This window comes from Molossus molossus, unplaced genomic scaffold (genome assembly GCF_014108415.1).
Source record: "Molossus molossus isolate mMolMol1 unplaced genomic scaffold, mMolMol1.p scaffold_m16_p_11, whole genome shotgun sequence".
Taxonomy (NCBI): Eukaryota; Metazoa; Chordata; class Mammalia; order Chiroptera; family Molossidae; genus Molossus; species Molossus molossus.
The window spans coordinates 56,064,016-56,084,197 of NW_023425346.1; the positions used below are offsets into that span (position 1 = coordinate 56,064,016).

General features: G+C 41.1%; 2 protein-coding genes across 3 annotated transcripts in view; one reads left to right on the forward strand and one right to left on the reverse strand.

Moving 5' to 3' along the window:
- Positions 1-2,734, forward strand: part of SF3B1 (splicing factor 3b subunit 1) — a 36,763-nt gene extending 34,029 nt beyond the window's left edge. For both annotated transcript variants that reach the window (XM_036255065.1, XM_036255066.1), the window contains 2 exons: positions 1,750-1,966; positions 2,251-2,734. In XM_036255065.1, the coding sequence (XP_036110958.1) occupies positions 1,750-1,966; positions 2,251-2,409 (376 nt within the window). In that variant the 3' untranslated portion in view covers positions 2,410-2,734. The remainder of the gene's footprint in view (positions 1-1,749; positions 1,967-2,250) is intronic.
- Positions 2,735-19,225: 16,491 nt separating this feature from the next.
- LOC118625871 (enhancer of rudimentary homolog) lies at positions 19,226-19,540 on the reverse strand. Its single transcript, XM_036255082.1, has one exon. It carries the CDS (start codon positions 19,538-19,540, stop codon positions 19,226-19,228), a length of 315 nt encoding a protein of 104 aa, XP_036110975.1.
- Positions 19,541-20,182: the final 642 nt, after the last annotated feature.

A 20,182-nucleotide genomic window follows, 5' to 3' on the forward strand; every position in this document is an offset into this window, starting at 1 on the left:
AAATAACATATATGCTAAAAATGCCCCTTCCCCTTTATAATTCCCTTTCATATCTGTTAGACTAAATACATTTTGTAAACCAGTAATTGATCAACTATAGTTTTAAAAATTAAAGTCAGATAATAATTAGAGAAAAGGATGACCTCATTGGTGTGGCAAAGAGACCTGATCTACTGAACATAGCCTGTTGGAACCACACTGTTCCCATTGTATGCCCCAATTATTCAGATGGTGACCATTGATACACTGCTTGAGTTATTTGACAGTAAATTCCTGATACCTTTAACCATCTAGGACTAACATAATTTTTAAACAAAAGTAAAGAATATGTAAGGGAAAGTTCAAGGTCCAAGTAGTAAGTGAAAGGACTGTTTCGTTGCCCTATTTTTCAGGAAAAATAAGTTACTCAGATTAGAGCTCATTCACTTACTTTTGTTTGCAAATTCAAGTTACTCATTAATGATCTTCCAAAAGAGAGACTTAACAGGACTCAGCAAGTTACCACAAGTAACTTGTAAGGCATGGGGACAGAATAAGAATCATGCTCTATGAAAGCCTGCCCCGGCAGAACCTAGGAAAGTAGGAGTAAATCATACTTACTCCATTTTCTTCAGTGAGATGTATCTACGCATCCTAGTGCAGTCACTGATATGAACTGCAGTTAGAAATTATATTGTGTGTACTAGTTAATTGAGGGTGATAAAGCCATAGAAAATTACTAAATGAAAAGAAAAAATACGTTAGTTGGGAAATGTATTAATAAGGAATACTGCCTTGCTATGAAGCTTAATATATTAAACATTATTGTAGTTAATAAGGGAAGTAAGAATATTAGTAAAGTTCAAGTATTTTTTTCTTATACTTTTAAGGTACGCTTATTACTACTACCTTTGAGGTCAAAGAGCATGAACTCATTTTTATATCCTTACAAACTCATTATCTGATGTTTATAGTCTGCTGAATAATTATGAAATGAATATTCAGTGATTGGTCATAAATATAAATTGAGTTGACATGGGAGATGATAGTTTTTTGTTTTTTTGGGGGGCGGGGGGTAGGCTTGAAAAATGTATTGGTCCTTCTCCCCAAATTGTGTTCTTGAGTGAAACTTAAGATATATGAAGGCGGGGATTTAATTTCAACTTAGTTATCTATTGTATACCAGAATTTGGATTACTTTTAAAGATTTTCAATTTCTAGAGTTTAAAATGAGATATTACTTTATTCATTCATATGTAAGAGTCATATATCTTCTCTTTAGTATCATACTAAATGTATGCTGCACCTGGCTCTCTCAGTTATAGTTCTTTCAGAGGTTTATTTATTTATTTATCTTGTCAGAATGGGAGGGAGGGAGAGAGAGAAACATCTGTGTGAGAGGGACACATCAACTGGCTGCCTCCTGCACGACTCCGACCAGGGCCAGGAACAGAATCGCAACTGAGGTACCTGCCCTTGACCAGGACTCTCGTCAAAGGGCTGACGCTCTAACCACTGAGCAAAACTGGCCAGTGCTTTTTTGAGGGTTATTAAGAAATAATGGCTTATTTCTGAACCATGGTGAGATTTGAGTCATTAAAAGTTCTCAAATAGAATCATTAGTCATTCTAAAGGCATTATATATCAAATATCAGATATGAGATGACTCTTCCATGCACTGAATTTATCATTTAGTTTCTAATGGACTGGCATATATTTTCTGTAAAACAAAGACTGTATCTTAACAAAGAACTTTTTTGCCCATTGCAGGGACCTTGTACACAGACAGACAGCTAGTGCGGTGGTACAACACATGTCACTTGGAGTTTATGGATTTGGTTGTGAAGATTCGCTGAATCATTTGTTGAACTATGTATGGCCCAATGTGTTTGAGACATCTCCCCATGTAATTCAGGCAGTTATGGGAGCCCTGGAGGGCTTGAGAGTTGCTATTGGACCATGTAGAATGTTGCAGTATTGTTTACAGGTAGGTAAAAGGTTTTTTAAATTTACTCAATGAAAAAAGTAATTTAGTTGAATTAAGTCACTGTTTTAATTTTTAATAGGGTATATTGTGCCATATGAGAAAACAGTTGTGGGGGAAGGGGAAATTAGATTTTGTCTTTGTTCACTGCAGTTTTGTGCAATTGTCAGCTGTGTTTTTTTCTGTCTTAAAGGGAAATGTGTGGAATCATTTATGATTTGTTAGTTGTGTTAAGGTTATGCATGTTCTTTGAAAATTGAAATAATGTAATCTTTTAATTATTCTAGGGTTTGTTTCACCCAGCCCGGAAGGTCAGAGATGTGTATTGGAAAATATACAACTCCATCTACATTGGTTCACAGGATGCTCTCATAGCACATTACCCAAGAATCTACAATGATGATAAGAACACCTATATTCGTTATGAACTTGACTATATCTTATAATTTTATTATTTTGTGTTTAATGCACAGCTGTTTCACACCTTAAACTTGCTTCGATTTGGTGATGTAAACTTTTAAACATTGCAGATCAGCATAGACCTGGTCATAGAGAAAGAGCTAGAAATCCAGTAGCATGATTTTTAAATAACCCGTCTTTGTTTTTGATGTTAAACAGTAAATGCCAGTAGTGACCAAGAACACAGTGATTACACACACTATACTGGAGGGATTTCATTTTTAATTCATCTTTATGAAGATTTAGAATTCATTCCTTGTGTTTAAAGGGAATGTTTAATTGAGAAATAAACATTTGTGTACAAAATGCTAACTTGTGTGTGTTTTTTGAACATGACTTGTAAAATGCGGAACTTTGATAAAGTATTGGTTTGTGTAGAATAAGTGGCTTAATTTCATTTTCTGTCACCTGGTTTATAGAAAGTAGCAGAATATAAACTATATAAAGTGATATGGCGTCTTTGTCAAAATTTTATTGTTCTGTTGATAATGACAGTGAGAAGAATAGCTTTGGGGGTGTTCATCTCAAACTGGCACAACCGTTCCATCACCATAGAAAATATATCACCTTTGCTGAACTGTCTTGAATATTATTTTGCACTTAACATAGCGCCTTTCATCTCTTGATTTCTCAAAATGCTTAATGAATGTGTTTAAAGGAAGTGATTTCAAGTCATGTCCAACTGTTGACAAGTTTGTGTTTAGAAAGTGGGGAAGGTATCTTTATTTGAAGACTTTCTACTTGTTGGGAGTGAGGCTACCTAAGTAATGCTACTATAATAAGACAGTCGTTGGGCTCTTTTCCATGTCATAAGCCCTACTCAACAATGTATTCAGTAAATGCCTGCTGAGCACCTACTGTGTACCAGCCACTGTGCTTAGTGTAGAGGATGCAAAGGTGCCTTTGATCTGCCCCTTAAAAAATGTGTATAATGGAAAAGGGGAGAGACATCAGTTATATGTTACATATTACGTACTGTGATATATAATTGGAGCAGCTAAAATGTCTATGCTTAGTTTTGCATTTAGTAATTAGATAAATTGATGTACAGGTGTTAAGCATAAACTGAAATGCCATTAAGTTCTAGAGGAATCAAGCAGTTGGGCAGTAATCAATATTTTTTGGCAAATAAATTTTAAGTATATTTTTAGCTTTACCTAATTTTCTGGCTAAGACTTTCTTAGTTTTAGTCCTTTACCCATGGCTGTTTTGTGTTTCCCTATGATAGTCCTTCTGTTAACTCTTAATGGGAAATAAGGTTCTGCAGCAGCATATGCATAGGGTGACTGCCACTGTAAGTAAAGTCATACTGGGGCTAGGAGGTTTGTTCCTTGAACTGCTAACACTTAGGGCCCCTGTTTTGGAGGCTTACATGAGAAACAGTTTGTAATTGGCTGACTTACAGAGTCAATATATATAGAGCATTGACTCTCCAGGAAGAATTTGTAGCTCCTTATTGTTCCTTGTGTAAGATAACTTTGTGACAACATAGTGTGTTCTAAAACACAATTTCCAAAATCATACTTTAAAGACATTTTTGCAACTTTAATGCTATTCTCTATAGTTTCTGACAAATGACCTTCAGTAATTACCAATGAAAATTGAAGAACACAATTAGATTTCAATGCCAAAATTTGATTTTAAACCAGTCTTGGGGAAATTTAGTTATATTTTCACATCAAGGACTTAGCAAAACTTCAGTTTGCTTAGGGCCATGCTTTTTATGGAAAGAATCAGTGCTTTGCAGAGGCAGTGTGGAGCAAAAGAGGCTACTAGTTGCCTTCAGTGACTTTAATGACACAAGTAGTTTGAGGACAGAGAAATGGAACAAATACAGAAGGCTGTGACCTTAATAGTTGGGACCAAATAAAGACTCACAGATACTTGGATTATTTTATATGCTTATCATTGAATAAGGAAAGCATTTTGTGATATGTGAAAGACGCTATGTGAAGTTTTATCTTTCAAAAACTTTTTCTTTCGCACTTTCTTTTGGTGTTTTCTTAAAGCCAAACTTAAACAGGAAGAAATTAATGTTCTTAAGGGGACAGTGGGTGGGTTTTTCTGTGGGCTTTTGTTGGTTTTTCTGTGGGCCCCCTAATGGAATTGATCTCTTTGGCTGTTTAATTTTTTTCATATTGTATTTTTAAAATTTGTTGTATGGTGCCATGTGAGCATCAAGTACCACCAAATGAATAAAACTTATTATATCTAAAGTCTTTAGACCAGTTTTTAATCTTAGTTGACTCTATTACTATTGCACTACACTCTGTTGTGATTGTGCCCTTTTAATAATCTTTCAATTGTTTTCCAAAAAAGGGAACTTAGTGTTATAAAACCAAATAAACTGAAAAAGACCATTGCAGTACCATAGGTTCAGTTGTTTGGCTTTTAGGTTTCTAATGCCTTTTAAATCCCAAAAGGTTAAAAGGAGCAGAAACTACAATTATCATGGGGTTTTTCAACCTTGGCGTTACTGACATTTTGGGCCAAATAAATCTTCATTGTGGGGGTGCTGTCTAGGGCACTGTCGAATGCTGAGCAGCATCACTGATCTACTCTACTCATTAGATTCCAGTAGCACTCCCAACCCAGTTGTGACAGCCAAAAATGTCTCCAAGGTATTCTCTCGAGAGTAAAATCTATAGTCTTCATTGAGAGTTGTTTAAGCAGGACTCACATGGGTTTGATAGAATTAAAACAGAAATAAAACATTTAGGCAATAGTTACCTAGAAAGCAACTAGAAATGCTATTTCACAAATACTTAAAATATCCATGTTGAATAAAGCTCTTTATCAATCCTGGGGAAAGTAAACTGAATACATAAGATGCTAATTGCTCTCTGGGCTCAGTGCTGGTCAGGGCCTCACTTGTCACCTGTGAGAGGGTTGTGGTATGGCTGGAGGACAGAGTGCGTGGAGGCGATTTTGTCAACGTGGCTAGGAGGCACAGAATTTAAGGATTTACAAGACAAGATTTATAAACAGGAGGGAGTAATAAATGAGTAAATCAGTGACGGTTCTAGTGTTAACGCTGGAAAACTTTAAATATGCTTAATAGTTATTTTACAATCAAAAGATTATAAAATGACATGCTTTCATGTCATGGACAAATAAATTTTGTAATGGCCTAATGTTAAAATTTTTTGGAAGATTTTTAACATGTTAGTGAATAAGGCAAGAAGGGATTTAGTCTGAAATGTTATCCTGAAATTTCTCTGTGCTAGGATTATATAAATAGGGTAAATTGTTAATTATGTCTGACTCCCCTCAACTTAAACATTTTTTTCATATATTGAGAAAAGAATAGCACAGTGAACACCTGTGATTCACTTAAACAATATAGCTAAATTTGCTGTTTTTTATTTTTATTTTATTGTTTTTTATTCCTCCCCTGAGGATATTTTTACATTAATCTTCAGATAGACCTGGAGGGAGAGAGGGAGAGGGAGAGAAACATTGGTGTGAGAGAGAGACATTGATTGGTTGTCACCCGCACAACCCCAACCAGGGCGGGGGACCAGTCACAGCTGAGGTACGTGCCCTTGGTCAGAATTGAACCTGGGACTCTGGTCTGCGGGTGACGCCCTTACCAGGGCTAAATTTGCTGTTTTAAATAGTGTGATTTCATGAAACAATTTGTACCACTATTACTGTAGAGGAATTGGACTAGACAAGGAGGCAGAAGAGCCAAAGAAAGATAATGGCCTGAACGAGTTTCTGATGAGGTAGAAGGAGGTGACGGTATATATGGAGGGATTTTTTTGGACAGGAAGAGAAACATCTTTGAGTCCATAAAGACAATGTGGGCTGTAGACATGAAAAATTTGTCTATGAATGTGTCAGAGAATGTAAAAACAAAAATAGTTTTACTGCTATCTTAGAAACAAGTAGACCTAAGTGAGGAAAATCAGACTTGTACAGAAAAACAAAAAAATAAAGTGAAAACCTGGTAAAATGTAACACCTGGTGTCTGTGGTATATAATAGACATAATGTGTAATATGCAACTGGATGTTTTGTATAATTTTATTGCAAAGCTCAGAAAATAATTTACACACGTGGGAAGATAATCTCAGCACCAGCATGACCAAGGAAGAATGGTTTGTGTGCCAGTGTCTAGGTCATTGCTACTCAGAGGTGGTCTGGTGATGAGTATCAGTGTCACTTGGAGCTTTTCAGAAATAGACTCTTAGGCAACACTCCAGACCTAGTGAATAAGGATCCACATTTCAATAAATCCTCAGATGATTTAGTATGTGTACATGAAAGTTTGAGAAGTGATAGTATAGGGTGCAACTCCATTCATTACAGTGTGGTAATGATACTGTAATAAAAAGTATGGAGCCCTATCTGGTGTGGCTCAGTTGTGTGTTGTCCTATGCACTAAAGGTCACTGATTTGATTCCCAGTGAGGACACATACCCAGGGTGTGGGTTCAATTCCCAGTCGGGGTGCATGTGGGAGGCAATCGATTGATGTTTCTTTCTCACATCAATGTTTCTCCTCCCTCTCTCTAAAATCAATAAAAACATTAAAAAAAAAAAAATTAAAGGGAAGGAAGTACTGCCCAGCTGGTGTGGCTCAGTGGTTGAGCATCGACCCATGCACCAAGAGGTCGCTGGTTCCATTCCCAGTGTGGGCCTGATACCCTGTGAGGGGCTTGGGGGAGGCAAACAATCGATATTATCCCTTATTGATGTTTCTGTCGCTCCTGTCCTCTCTCTCTAAAATCAATAAAGAAAAAGTTTATTTATTTATTTTTTTATCCTCACCCGAGGATATTTTTCCATTTTTTGTACAGATAGAGTGGGAGGGGGAGAGAGGAAAGGAGAGAGAGAGAAACATCGATGTGAAGGGACACATCGAGTGGCTGCCACCCGCACAACCAACCAGGGCCGGGGACAAACTGCAACCGAAGTACGTGCCCTTAGCGGGAACCGAACCCGGGTCTCTCCAGACCGCAGGCCGACGCTCTAACCGCTGAGCCAAACTGGCCAGGGCAAGAAAAAGTTTAAAATAAATAAATAAATAAAGGTGAGGAAGTACCACCCCAGCTGGGTGGCTCAGTTGGAGCATTGTCCTCTACACCAAAAAGGTTGCAGTTTCTATCCCTTGTCAGGGCATGTACAGGAGGCAACCAGTTGATGTGATATTTCTTAATTTATGTGTCTCTCCCTTCCTCTCTAAAATCAATAAACATATCCTCACTCAGAAGCACCTATTTACAGATACAGATACAGATAACCAAGAAGTACTCAGAATGCCTCTAGAATGGTACTTTACTGAAACCTGGGTGAAACCAAAAGAGGGAACAAGAGGCGAGAAATTTTTATTGCATACAATCAATTGATTTTTCCACCAAGAATATAGTATGGACTGAATGTTTGTGTTCTCCAAAATTCACATGTTGAAACCCTAATAATGTGATGGATATTAAAAGATGAGGCCTTTGGGAGATAATTAGGTCATGAGGGTTGAGCCCTCATGAATGGGATTAGTGCCCTTACAAAGAAGAGATGTGAGCCCTGGCTGGTGTTGTTCAATGGTTAGAGTGTCAGCCTGTGCACTGGAGGGTTGCAGGTTCGATTCCCAGTCCTGGTCGGGGTTTTGTGGGAGGCAACCAATTATGTGTCTCTCACATCAATGTTTCTTTCTCTCTCTCTCTCCCTTCCTTCCTCCCTCCCTCCCTCCCTCCCTTGACTCTATCAAAAATCAATGGAAAAATATCTGGCGAGGAGGATTAACCAAAAAAATAAAAATATAATAATAATAATAAAAGGAAAAGTATGAGAGCTGGTTTTTCTGCTGTCTGCCTTGTCGGGATACAATGAGAAGATGGCCATCTGTAAACCAGGAAGCAGGCAGGCCCTCACCAGACAATGAGTTTTGCTGGCACCTTGATCTTGGACTTCCCAGCCTCCAGAACTGTGAGGAAAATTGCTTGTTAAGCCACCCAGTCTGTGGTATTCTGTTATAGCATCCTGAACTGAACAGGCTGTTAGGTCAATGTAATTCATAAACCTCATAGGTGTATATCCATATTGTTTCTCCTACTTAACTGACATTGGTTGTAGGAGAACCTTGGACTGAAGAAACCAAGCTCACTCTCTTGAGGCTAGTATGATATGGATGGGGGCTGGAACCAGATAGCCTATAGAGAATCCTCTCCCTGCTTTTACTGTGCCCCAAGGGGAGAGAACAGGGAGTCAATATATTATGGACTTACCAGTTGGCTCTGGAGTTTGTCATAACCAGATTGGTTATAAATTCAGGACTGGGATATGCCACTTAGTGGCTTTGTGACCTTGAGCAAGTTACTTGACCTCTCTGAACTTCAGTTTCCTAATTTATAGAATTTGAATAATAAAAGTACCTCCTTTAATAAGTGGTGGTCCTTGGGAAGATTAACCGAGATAATGCTTATAACATTAAATGTCTAAGCATAGTGCTTAATAAATGTATCAGCTGTTGCTGTTGCTAATAGCTTGTTTTTATTATTACAAGGGAGAAGACCTCTGTCTTCGCTGCTGAAATGAGAGGGAATGGAGATTGGTAGGAGGCTTGAGGAGAAGCACTTTGGAAATAACTGTTGAGGGAATAAGAGAAGGAACTCATTAGGGACATTTGGGATTGCTCGATAGTGCCAAGGGGTTGCAGAGTATTCTTTGGTATCAATAGCCTGCAGGAGTGATGCAGTTGAAGACTTTAAAGCATAGATTTGCTGTCCAAATCTTCAATCATTTTAGAAGGAACTGACACCAGTGGTTAGAAGCTCACTCCTCAAATTTTATTTCTGCGGAGTTACTGATATGATTCTATCTTAAATACTTAACTAATGAGAGACTTCCGGTCAAGATGGTGGCGTCCTCCCAAAACCACATCAAAGTTACAACTAAACTACAGAACAACCATCATTCAAAACCGCCTGAAATCAAGCTGAATGGAAGTCCTACACTTCTGGCTGGAAAAACCAGCGGGAACTGAGGCTCAGGGAGGCTGAGGCGGCTGGAGCTCCAGGCAGCTCCTCTTAAAGGGCCAGCACACGGACTTACTCAGACTCGCACCATCCAGGTTCCAGCGTGGGGAAGGCAACTTGAAAGGCACCGGAGACATATGGGGAGGAACTGAACTGTTTGGCATTGGGGTGAGGGCTGGAGAGGCAGCTTTCTCCAGGACAGACGTGCTGTCAGAAGCCTTTGTTCCTTTGGTGAACCCTTCCCTAGGGCGGCAGACAGCCACCATATCTGGGACTCCAGCAACCTGGCTCACACTGTTTGCCCTGCCCTGGTGATTCCCTGAGGCCCCGCCCCACCCAGCTTTCAGGCCCACCCAAGCTGTTGCCAGTTGCTTTATCATAGGATTGGCCTGTCTTGGATCCTGCTTCAGGTTTTCCTAAATTCTTTCAAACAAGCAGCATCGGGTCTCAGATAGCCCCATACCTCTCGTTAAGTGGCCCCAGGCCTGGCACTAGAAGCAGCCAGACTTGGTTCACAACTTGGCTTTTCCTGGGCACCTCCAAACCCAGCAGAAAAAGCAGTGGTCTGCAGATCACTTTGTAGCTTATGCCTGGTGGCCCCAGGTAGAACACAGGCAGTGGCTGACCTGGCCCCAGAGCCAGCTCACCCAGTGGACAACTTCAGAACACTGTGAAACATCACCACCCAACCACCTCCACAAGTGACACACTCAAGGAATGGACTCAGTGGGTACCAGAGCCTTGCTGAAGTAAGTCTTGCTCTGTGTGGTGGGCCCCTGCACAGCTGATCATCCAAGGGAGTCAGAGGTCAGTGGATAGTGGGCACAGCCAGTCCTTGCAGCTGATCAGCCTGAGTAAAACCCTCTCATTGATGTGCCAACAGCAATCAAGAATCAATTACAACAGAAGGGTGTAAAGTCCACACGAGGGGTGCATCTTGAGGGCCCAGCTGGGAGATCAGGGAGGCTGTGCCACTGGCCCCTACAGGACACCTACTACAATAGGCCACCCCCTAGGAAGCACAGGAGACATAACAACTCTACCTAATACATAGAAACAAACACAGGGAGGCAGCCTAATGAGGAGACAAAGAAACAGGTCCCAAATGAAAGAACAGAACAAAACTCCAGGAAAAGAACTAAGCGAAATGGAGATAAGCAACCTAACAGATGCGGAGTTCAAAACACTGCTTTAAGGATGCTCAATGAACTTAGTGAGAACCTCAGAGAACTTAGTGAGGGCCTCAACAGCATAAAAAAAGACCAGTCAGAAATGAAGGGGGCACTAACTGAAATAAAGAATAATTTACACATATTCAATTGTAGAATAGGTAAAGCCAAGAAGCAAACCATCCATTTGGAATATAAGGAAGCAAAAAACACCCAATCAGAACAGCAAAAAGAAAAAGAATTAAAAAAAAAAAAATGAGGATAGTGTAAGGAGCCTCTGGGACAACTTCAAGCATGCCAACATTTGCATCTTGGGGGTGCCAGAGGAGAAGAGAGAGAACAAGAAATTGAAAACCTATTTGAAACAATAATGGCAGAAAACTTCCCTAACTTGGTGAAGGAAACAGACATACAAGTCCAGGAAGCACAGAGAGTCCCAAACAAGATGAACCCCAAAAGGCCCACACCAAGACACATCACCATCAATATGCAAAAGGTTCAAGACAAAGAGAGAATCTTAAAAGCAGCAAGAGAAAAGCAATGAGTTACCTACAAGGGAGTTTCCATAAGACTGTCAGCTAATTTCTCAAAACACTTTGCAGGCCAGAAGGGAGTGGCAAGAAATATTCAGAGTGATGAAAAGCAAGAACCCACAACCAAGATTACTCTATCCTGCAAAGTTGTCATTTAGAATCGATGGCCATATAAAGAGTTCCCCAGACAAGAAAAAGGTAAAGGAGTTCATCACCACTAATCCATTATTACATGAAATGCTGAAGGGTATTCTTTTTTTTTTGGTACGTGCCCCTAGCGGGAGCCGAACCTGGGACTCTCTGGTCCACAGGCCAACGCTCCAACCGCTGAGCCAAACCGGCCAGGGCTTGAAGGGTATTCTTGAAGAAAGAGATAAAAAATATGAACAAACAAAATGGCAATAAATACATATCTATCAACAATTGAATCTACAAACAAAATGAACAAGCAGAACAGAAACACTCTCATAGATACAAAGAACATTTTGTTGGTTGCCAGATGGGAGGGGGTTGGGGGAATGGGTGAAAAGGTGAAGGGATTAAGAAGTACAAATTGGTTGTTAGACTGACAAACCTCAAAGGGAAGGGGGGATGGAGGATGGTAAGAAATAAACCAAAGAACTATATGTATATATGCATAACCAATGGACACAGACAACGGTGTGGGGAAAGGTAGGAGGGGGGAAGGAGCAGGGAGGAGGGGGTCAATAGGGGAAAAAGGAGGAACATCTGTAATACATTCAACAATAAAGATAAGTTTAAAAAATACTTAACTAATGAGAGATGCATCTAATACATTTTCATTTTCTGATGGGCATTTTACATTTTCATGGCATTAAATAATCTTGAACAAATGACCTACTTGGCTTTTGAGTTTATGAAGTCAAAGGGATATTTGTGGCCCTGGCTGGAGTGGCTTAGTTAGTAGGAGCACCGTCTCTTGCACTGAAAGGTCGTAGGTTGGATTCCTGGTCAGGGCACATTCCTAGGTTGTGGCTGGATTCTCAGTGGGGACGCCTACAGGAAGCGACCGATCGATGTTCTTCTCTCGCTCTCTTTCTCCCATCTCTCTCTAAAAATCAGCAAAACATATTCTCAGGTGAGGATTAAAAAAATGTTTTAAAAAAAGGCGATTTGTGAAATGTCTTCTCAAGGGTGTAAACAATTTAAAGAATGAGGTCTTCATTTATTCCTTTGACAAATATTCACAAAGTGCCAACTATTACACGGCCAGCTGCTCTCAGCCTAGTTGAAAGGTCCTCTGAAAGGTGGAGAAACGATCACAGTGACAGTAATAGAGTATATAATGCCAAAATAAAGCTGCAGGGCAAGTTCTCGGTTTAGAGAACAGCTTCCTTCATGTGGGAGAGGGCGAGGAGAAGGTGTGGTCGGGAGGGAGCTTGAAGAGGAGGGCACACCAGAGCTTAAGTTCTGAGAAAAAGTTAGACTAGTACCAAACAGTGTCGGAAGGGAAGGATGAAGAGCTTTGACAACTGTAGCAGAAGCTTGGGTTGTGTCGAAGAAAGTGTGAGCTGGTGGGTAACCCTAGTGACAAGAAATAGTGCAAGATCAGATGTAGCCCAAGAAGTCAGGGCCATATCTGATATGTCTGTTCAAATCCGAACCTCTAGCACCAGGTACGTTCGTTCCTTTCTTACCATGTAGCCAACACATATTTACTGAACAAATGAATGAATGAGATGTACTTTGGCTTCCGTTTATGGAAAGCCTCCATAGCTATTTTTTAAAACTTTATAGGTAAATACTGACTATTCAACATTCATTTATTCAACAAATATTTATTGAAGGTTTTAAAGTAGGGAAATTACATGAATTGAACTGTGTTGTAGGAAGATCAATATCCCTAGTTCATTTCCTTGATCCAGAGCATAGATTTATACAGAGTTCATCCAGCAAGTGTTCTTAGAGCAGACACTCAGACTGACTAAATCCTGGTTGCTACCCAACATTGTTCTCCCATCGGCTGCCTCAGTGCTAGCCAATCACTGCAGAAGAACATGGGCCAATTGTGGAAGGCATTGATATCAAGCTTGTTTTGTGTTCTTCAAATCATTTGCTTGTTTGCTTCTTTCCTTAAAAGTCTGATCTTTAGGGGGGGTCTGGAGGGTGTTAGAAAAATGATTTTTCATACAACAAAAAGATCTAGCCCTGGCCGGTTTGGCTCAGCGGTTAGAGCATCGGCCTGTGGTCCAGAGAGACCCGGGTTTGGTTCCTGCTAAGGGCGCGTACCTCGGTTGCAGTTTGTCCCCGGCCCTGGTTGGTCGTGCGGGTGGCAGCCACTCGATGTGTCCCTTTCACGTTGATGTTTCTCTCTTCTCTCTGTCCCTCCCATTCTATCTGAAGAAAAAATGGAAAAATATCCTCCGGTGAGGATAAAAAAAAAAAAAAAAAAGATCTAGAATGCTTTTTTTCTATTTATCTTCCGATAGAGTGAGATAGCCCTGGCCGGTTTGGCTCATCAGTTGGAGCATCGGCCTGCGGTCCGGAGAGACCCGGGTTCGGTTCCCGCTAAGGGCATGTACCTCGGTTGCAGTTTGTCCCCGGCCCTGGTTGGTCATGCGGGTGGCAGCCACTCGATGTGTCCCTTTCACATCGATGTTTCCCTCTCTCTCTCTCTTCCTCTCTCTCCCTCCCACACTATCTGTGCAAAAAATGGAAAAATGTCCTCGGGTGAGGATAAAAAAAATAAATAAATAAATAAAATAAAAATAAAACCCCACTGTGAATGGAGGGAATAAAACAAAAACAAAAAAAAAAAAGAAAGAAAGGGAGTGAGATACATTGACGTGAGGACACAGAGACTGGCTGCCTCCCTCACAAACTTGACCAGGGTTGGGGATGAACCATAACTGAGTTACATGCCCTTGGCCGGAATCAAACCTGTGACTCATTGGTCTGCGGGCTGATGCTCTACTGCTGAGCCAAACCGGCCAGGGCTCTAGAATATTTTGTATTTTTCAGGGCGAAATGATCAATAGTGAACCTTCTGAAAGACCATGACTAATTTGACTTGCAGACTGAGAGGCTTGCTGGACATTTTTTACATGAAAAGTTGGGATGGATGAGCTGTCAGTACTTTTTAAAAATATGTTTTTCTTGATTTTTTAGGGAGCGAGGAAGGAAGAGAGAGATAGAAACATTGATGTGAGAGAGAAACATAGATCAGCTGCCTCCTGCCTGTCCCCTGCTGGCTTGTGCCCTGACCGGGAATCGAACCGGGACCTCTCAGTCCACGGGAGGACACTCAATCCACTGAGCCACACCGGCAGGGCGATGAGCTTTCGGTTTTGTTTGGAGCTCTGGCCAGCTACCCCAAGAGGTCATGTATACATGTCATAACAAAGTAAGGAAGCAGGAGCAGTTAATGCTCTGCAAATTTAATGATTTTTCTCTATCTCCACTCAAAATTATACAAGGTTTTTACTTTTTAGTACTTTTCTTAGAGGAAAAGATAGCCTCTTCTTGCTCTAATGAGAAAAAGAAGCTTGTAATTAGATGTTGACGTTACCAATTATCTCTGTCCAAGAAATGTTATCAAAGGGAATCGAGCTACCCAGTCCCTTTGATACAGTTATGAGTGCAGGCCCTGGAGGTTTACTCTGGACTACCTGCCTTATCTCCCCATCTCAAGGTCCCCGAAGATATAGATTTAACATGATCTTGAATTAAAAAAAAAAAAAGGATGTGAAGAAAAATCCCTTTTGAGTGCAATTGCTGTTTTCTTGGGTGCTGATATTGTTGTCTTGTTAGTTTTAACAAGAATCACTTACTTAACTGGGGCTTAGGAGAGAGAAGAGAATCATTCCTGATTTTTGTCGAGGTTCTGAAAGTGAGATACGGGCAAATAAAGACTGTTGTAATGATTGGAACCTTGGTGTTCAAAAGGAAAAATTATGAAACCTATATTCAATAAGCAATTTCACAACATGCCTTAATTTGATTAGTGTGTTATAATTTCCAAAATGCTTTAGCATCTATTTGCTCATTTGTTTCTCACAACAGCCGTATGAAGTAGACATTTATTATGCCCATTGTACAGAGGAGAAAATTAAGACCCAGAGAGGTTAAGTGGTGGTGCCATTATTTGAACCTCGGCTGGTCTGACTTCAACCTGATGCTCTTTCCATGTATTTAGTGTTATTTTTAACTAACTTAACTATTGAAATTGGTTTTTGACCCTGTTGTTCTGAACTAATGAGAAATACATCGTTTTTTTTTGTTTGTTTGTTTGTTTTTGGAGGGGTGTCATTTTCTGACCAAAATCCTTTAGGACCAATAAAGTCAAGTCACCAGGAGATCAGGAAAATAGAAAACCTTTTTATAGGGTATAGAAATACGTGTATATTTAATGTTTGACAGAGAGTAAACGAAAAGGAAAAAATAATGAAAAAATTTTGCCAAAGGGCTGTTCAAAGGGAAAACATGCCTCATTGAGAGACTCTGCACTAAATGAAAATGAAATAAATAATGGAAAACTGTAAATGATTGATGCCTTGGTGCATGTATATTCTGAGAAAAGGCAAAACTGCTTTTCTGAGGTGAAGCAATATGCCCAGCACTGAGGAAAACAGGGAAAGTGAACACAAAATGTTGAGTATCTTCCATAGGTCATGTTTTCAAATCCCACAGATGATCGCTGTTTTTTTTGTGGGTTTTTTTTGCCTTTGGTGTTTTTTTCTGTTGTCTTGTGAACACTAGCTCTGTTAGGTGCAAATCTTTACTGGCTGTTGAACGACCCCTTTCCTGGTTCCAGTCTTGAAGTGGTGCCCTTAGTTAGCTAGCAAAATATGTCACCTCTTGTAGATGTAAATGGCAAAACACAGGGCAACTGCTGGTTGGACTTTCTGCCTAACTGGCCCCTCAGGAGTCCCCGTTGCTTTCCTTTGTCCTGACCTCTGACCCGGCCATCCTCTGAGGCCATGCAATGAAGTGGCCCTGTGGCCAGCGGTCGTCAGGCAGAGCAGTGGCAGCTGGGCTGCTGGAGGGAGCCCACCTCATAACTCAGTTCCTCTCTGGCCGTGGCCTGAACTTTCCACCCTCTTCCGGGCTTCCCTGCCTTGGCACACATAACTGCAACCGTCTGAAAAGGCCTTTGCTTTCTCCTTCACTTGGCTGGCTCCCGCTCTTTCAAGATTGAGCTCCTTTTACTCCATTTGGAACCTGCTGGCTGAGGCACGGCATTGCTGTGCTCCCCAGCTCCGGGAACCCACGTGCCCACCCTGCCGCTCACGTGTCTTCCCAGTGGTTTGCGAGGACGGGGCCCAGCACTTGTCTGCTGCTCAGGGTGAGGGACTCGGTGAGTGGCAGCCACCCTGACTAAGACAGATGATCCCGCTGTGATTCTTATTACTGTCGTGCGAGACCTCTAAGCTGACACATCTTTAAGCATGGAATTCTTTGCTCTTAAGTGACAAGGTCTGAGAATATCTTTTTCATCATGTGATTGAGGAAATTATATAAACCCCTGTTCTGTAAAAAGCTTTGTTCAGAAAATTCTATTTTCTGTAACACTCTTAGCTTCTGACAGGGGGCAGCAGAGCCCACAAAAACAAAGGCTGCCCCTTAACTGGAGGCCGGCGAGCCTTCAGATCCAGACCTCAAACAATTTCCGGCAGAAACCAGCCCTCAATATCTGACAAACATCACTGTGGACTAAAGACTTTAAGGTAAAGTCTGGCTTTTAATAAGGTAATATTGTTTGAAAGCACCACAAAAATATCTTTTAATACAAATAGCCACCTCCCTCACTTGATTACTGAGTAGGGAAAACTCACCTTTGCTCTTGTGCGTTTCTTCTTTCCTGTTCACACAGAACACTTCATTTATGACACTTCTGGTCACCAAATGTGTGGGTAGTTCCCCCGCCAACTGATTCTCTATGCATATAATTCAAGTCTCATATTGTTATCTGTGCTTTGACCAACTGGCTATAAATCGAGATTCCTGTGACCCCCTCCTCGGGTTTGACAATTTGCTGGAATGGCTCACAGAACTCAGGGAAATACATTTACCAATGTATTATAAAAGGGAATCATAAAGGACCGAAATGAACATCCAGATGGAAGAGACCACAGGGCGAGGGATGTGGGAAGGGATGCGGAGCTTCCGTGCTCCCCCGGGGTGCACCACTCAGGACCTTCACGCATCAACAACCCAGAAGCTCCCAAACCCCATACATGTGGGACGTTTATGGAGGCTTCATCACATGGTATGATCGATCATTAACTCCATTTACAGAACTTTTCCCCTCCTAGAGGACAGTGGATGGGGCTGGAAGTTTCAAGCTTCTAATCATGGCTCGTTCTTTCTGAAGCAGCCCCCCTCCAGGAGCCCACCAAGCATTGCCTCGTTGGAACAAAAGATGCTTCTATCATCCAGTAAATTCCAAGGGATTCAGGAGCCCTGTGCCAGGAACTGAGGGCAGACGTTAATATATATATTTCTATTATTTTGTGATTACAAAGCTTTAAAAGAGGTGGGTACTTATTTTTGCCGGCAATTTGTAAAATGGTGCTGGATCATAAGATATTTCCAGCTGGTATTAGGGATAGTGTCAAGATTTACAAATTAGTACCAGATGCAGGATTTATCTTCTACCCACCCTCCTTGGGGGAGGGGGGGAAACACCAATGAAAGCAACTGAGATAATAACTAAAACAAGTAGCCAGAGCTTAAATTGTTCCTCCTCCACCCATCATGGCATGAGTCCTTGGGGTCCAGTCTCATGCCCCACATATCTTTCTAAGTCCAGTGCCCAGTGCAGGGCCTGGTGTGTGGCAGGTGCCCAGCAAATGTGTTTGGAATTGAATGAACATCTCTGGCCTGATCACATGGAAGTTCTCCAGGGGAATTTCCAAGTTGTAGATCACATCTACTTGTAAACATACACAGGTGAGACATTTGTAGTCAGATGCATGATCACCCTAGGCATATGCTATACCACGTCTAACTTCAGGGACTCTGTTAATGTCCCCTTATTTAAAATTGTACCTAGAAGAGCAAGGGGAATAAAATAAATAAGATTTCATGTGGTTGCCTGATGGGTTTGCATAGGTAAGAGACATGTAGGTGGGTGAGGTCTGGTTTCAGCTCATGGTCAGTGTGAAACCAGGAATACAAAAGAAGTCAGCAGGAATCCTAAGATTCTCTGCTGTCCTTCTCCCTCTCATTCTTGAAATCCTCGGGTGGTTCAGCACCAATTTCCTTCTGTCCCTTTTCCCAGCATTGCTGCAATGTCTTCATTGCACAGGGCTTTCCATGTCTTCATTGTGTGAGTGGGTGGACCTCTTCCCTCCCTGTCTATTAGATTCTCTTCATACTTCTCAGAGGCAGATTTAAAACTGGTTCTTGGCAATTAATAAGAGCCTGGCCATTTCCTTTAATAATAACTGAGGGCCTCGTACATGGACTTCACCTTTTTTTTTTTATTCATTTGCATAGCAGCTTCATGTTACTCATCTGTTGGTAGAGAGAGCAATTCTCTTAAGGGACAAGACAGATATTAAGAAACCTCTCCCAGCAGATGAGTTAGATGAGGCTCAGAGAAGGGATGTCCTGGGCCTGTTGGTACCTACATTGTTAACGGCGGACTTCCCTGTGGGGTTTATGGAGTGTCTGAGCCATGGGAGTAACAGATATGGGGGAGGATATGAGGGGGAGATTTTCTTATTTTTTTTTCTTTTTCTTTTTTTTTTTTTTTATAACTAAAGATCATTTATTTGTTTTTCACTAAGACTTTATCTTAGGACATAATTAAACTGTATTACCACCGCCAACCCAAACTTGAAGAAGGGTTAGTACAGTGAATGTTATAAAGTAGATATGAACGGTTTTTAAACGAATGGAACCAACATTAACTCGACAAAGAAAAACTTCCTTCTAAATCATCATAATAATATTTAAGTAAAAAAAAGAGAAAAAAAGGGGGGTGATGGAAGTTCAGATTGAACAAGATCCTCACATTTTATCTAACACATTCAATCCTGGCTAGAATGTACCAAAATGGAAACAGGATTTACTATAATTCAAAACTTCCAGTACAGATTGCTGTACACACACCTGTGTTCCAAGACTACCCCCAACCCCAGTGCTTTCCAGCACAACTATTTCCCAGCTTGTTGGGCCTGCCGACAAAGGAGCACGTAGATCTTCTCTTTAATCCAATCTTTGTTATAAGGCTCGTAGGTCTGGGTGTCAACTCGGTAAACAAGACAGCTGAGGTCTGCCAGATCATCAATAAAATCAAACAACTGGCTGATATCATATGTAATAGAGGGGCTGTTGGGATTCATTCTCTTCAGATGTTCTTCATACATTTTACAAACGCCTTCCATACATTCATTCACTGATTCATAGACAGCATACGTTCTGCCTTCTGGCCTCTTGGTAGGCGGTACCAGTAAAATGGTGTGAGACATCGCGCCAAACTCTTTCGCTGTAGCCCCCTCCAACACCACCGCCAAACACGAGCCTAGCCTCAAAGCCGCCAACAGCCGAGGGGGAGATTTTCCTTAGAGGCCAACATTTGCACAGAAAGGGAAATGGATGGAGACATAATCAAGGAGGTAGGGATGAAGGGAATAATCTTCAAAAGGAACAGAACAATTTTGTGGTGGTGTCTGTTACTTGGCCAGGCTTTATATGATCTTTATAGTCTTTATTTTATTCAGTGGCCATAACAGCCTTGTGCCCATTTCTCAGATGGGACTACTGAGTCACAAGGAGGTCAAGTAGTTCCCAGGACAACTGCACTGGAGACCCCTAAGGACATTCGCACGGGATGTAATTCACATAGCACCATATGAGAGAAACCCCAGTAATTATGCAATATTACACAGCTTTTACGAGACAGAGCCCACATTCATACATAAGCTGTCTGGCTCCACAGCTAGGTTCTTAGCACCCTTCATGGTGCATCTTTCAAGACAACCTTTTCTGGAAGACAGCATTGCCTTGGCAGGCCCTAATTCATGCCTGTCTCCAATCTAACAGGAGAACCTGGCACAGGTTATAGCTCTGGACTTGAAGTTAGAGCTGGAGTTTGAGTCCTAGGTCTGCCA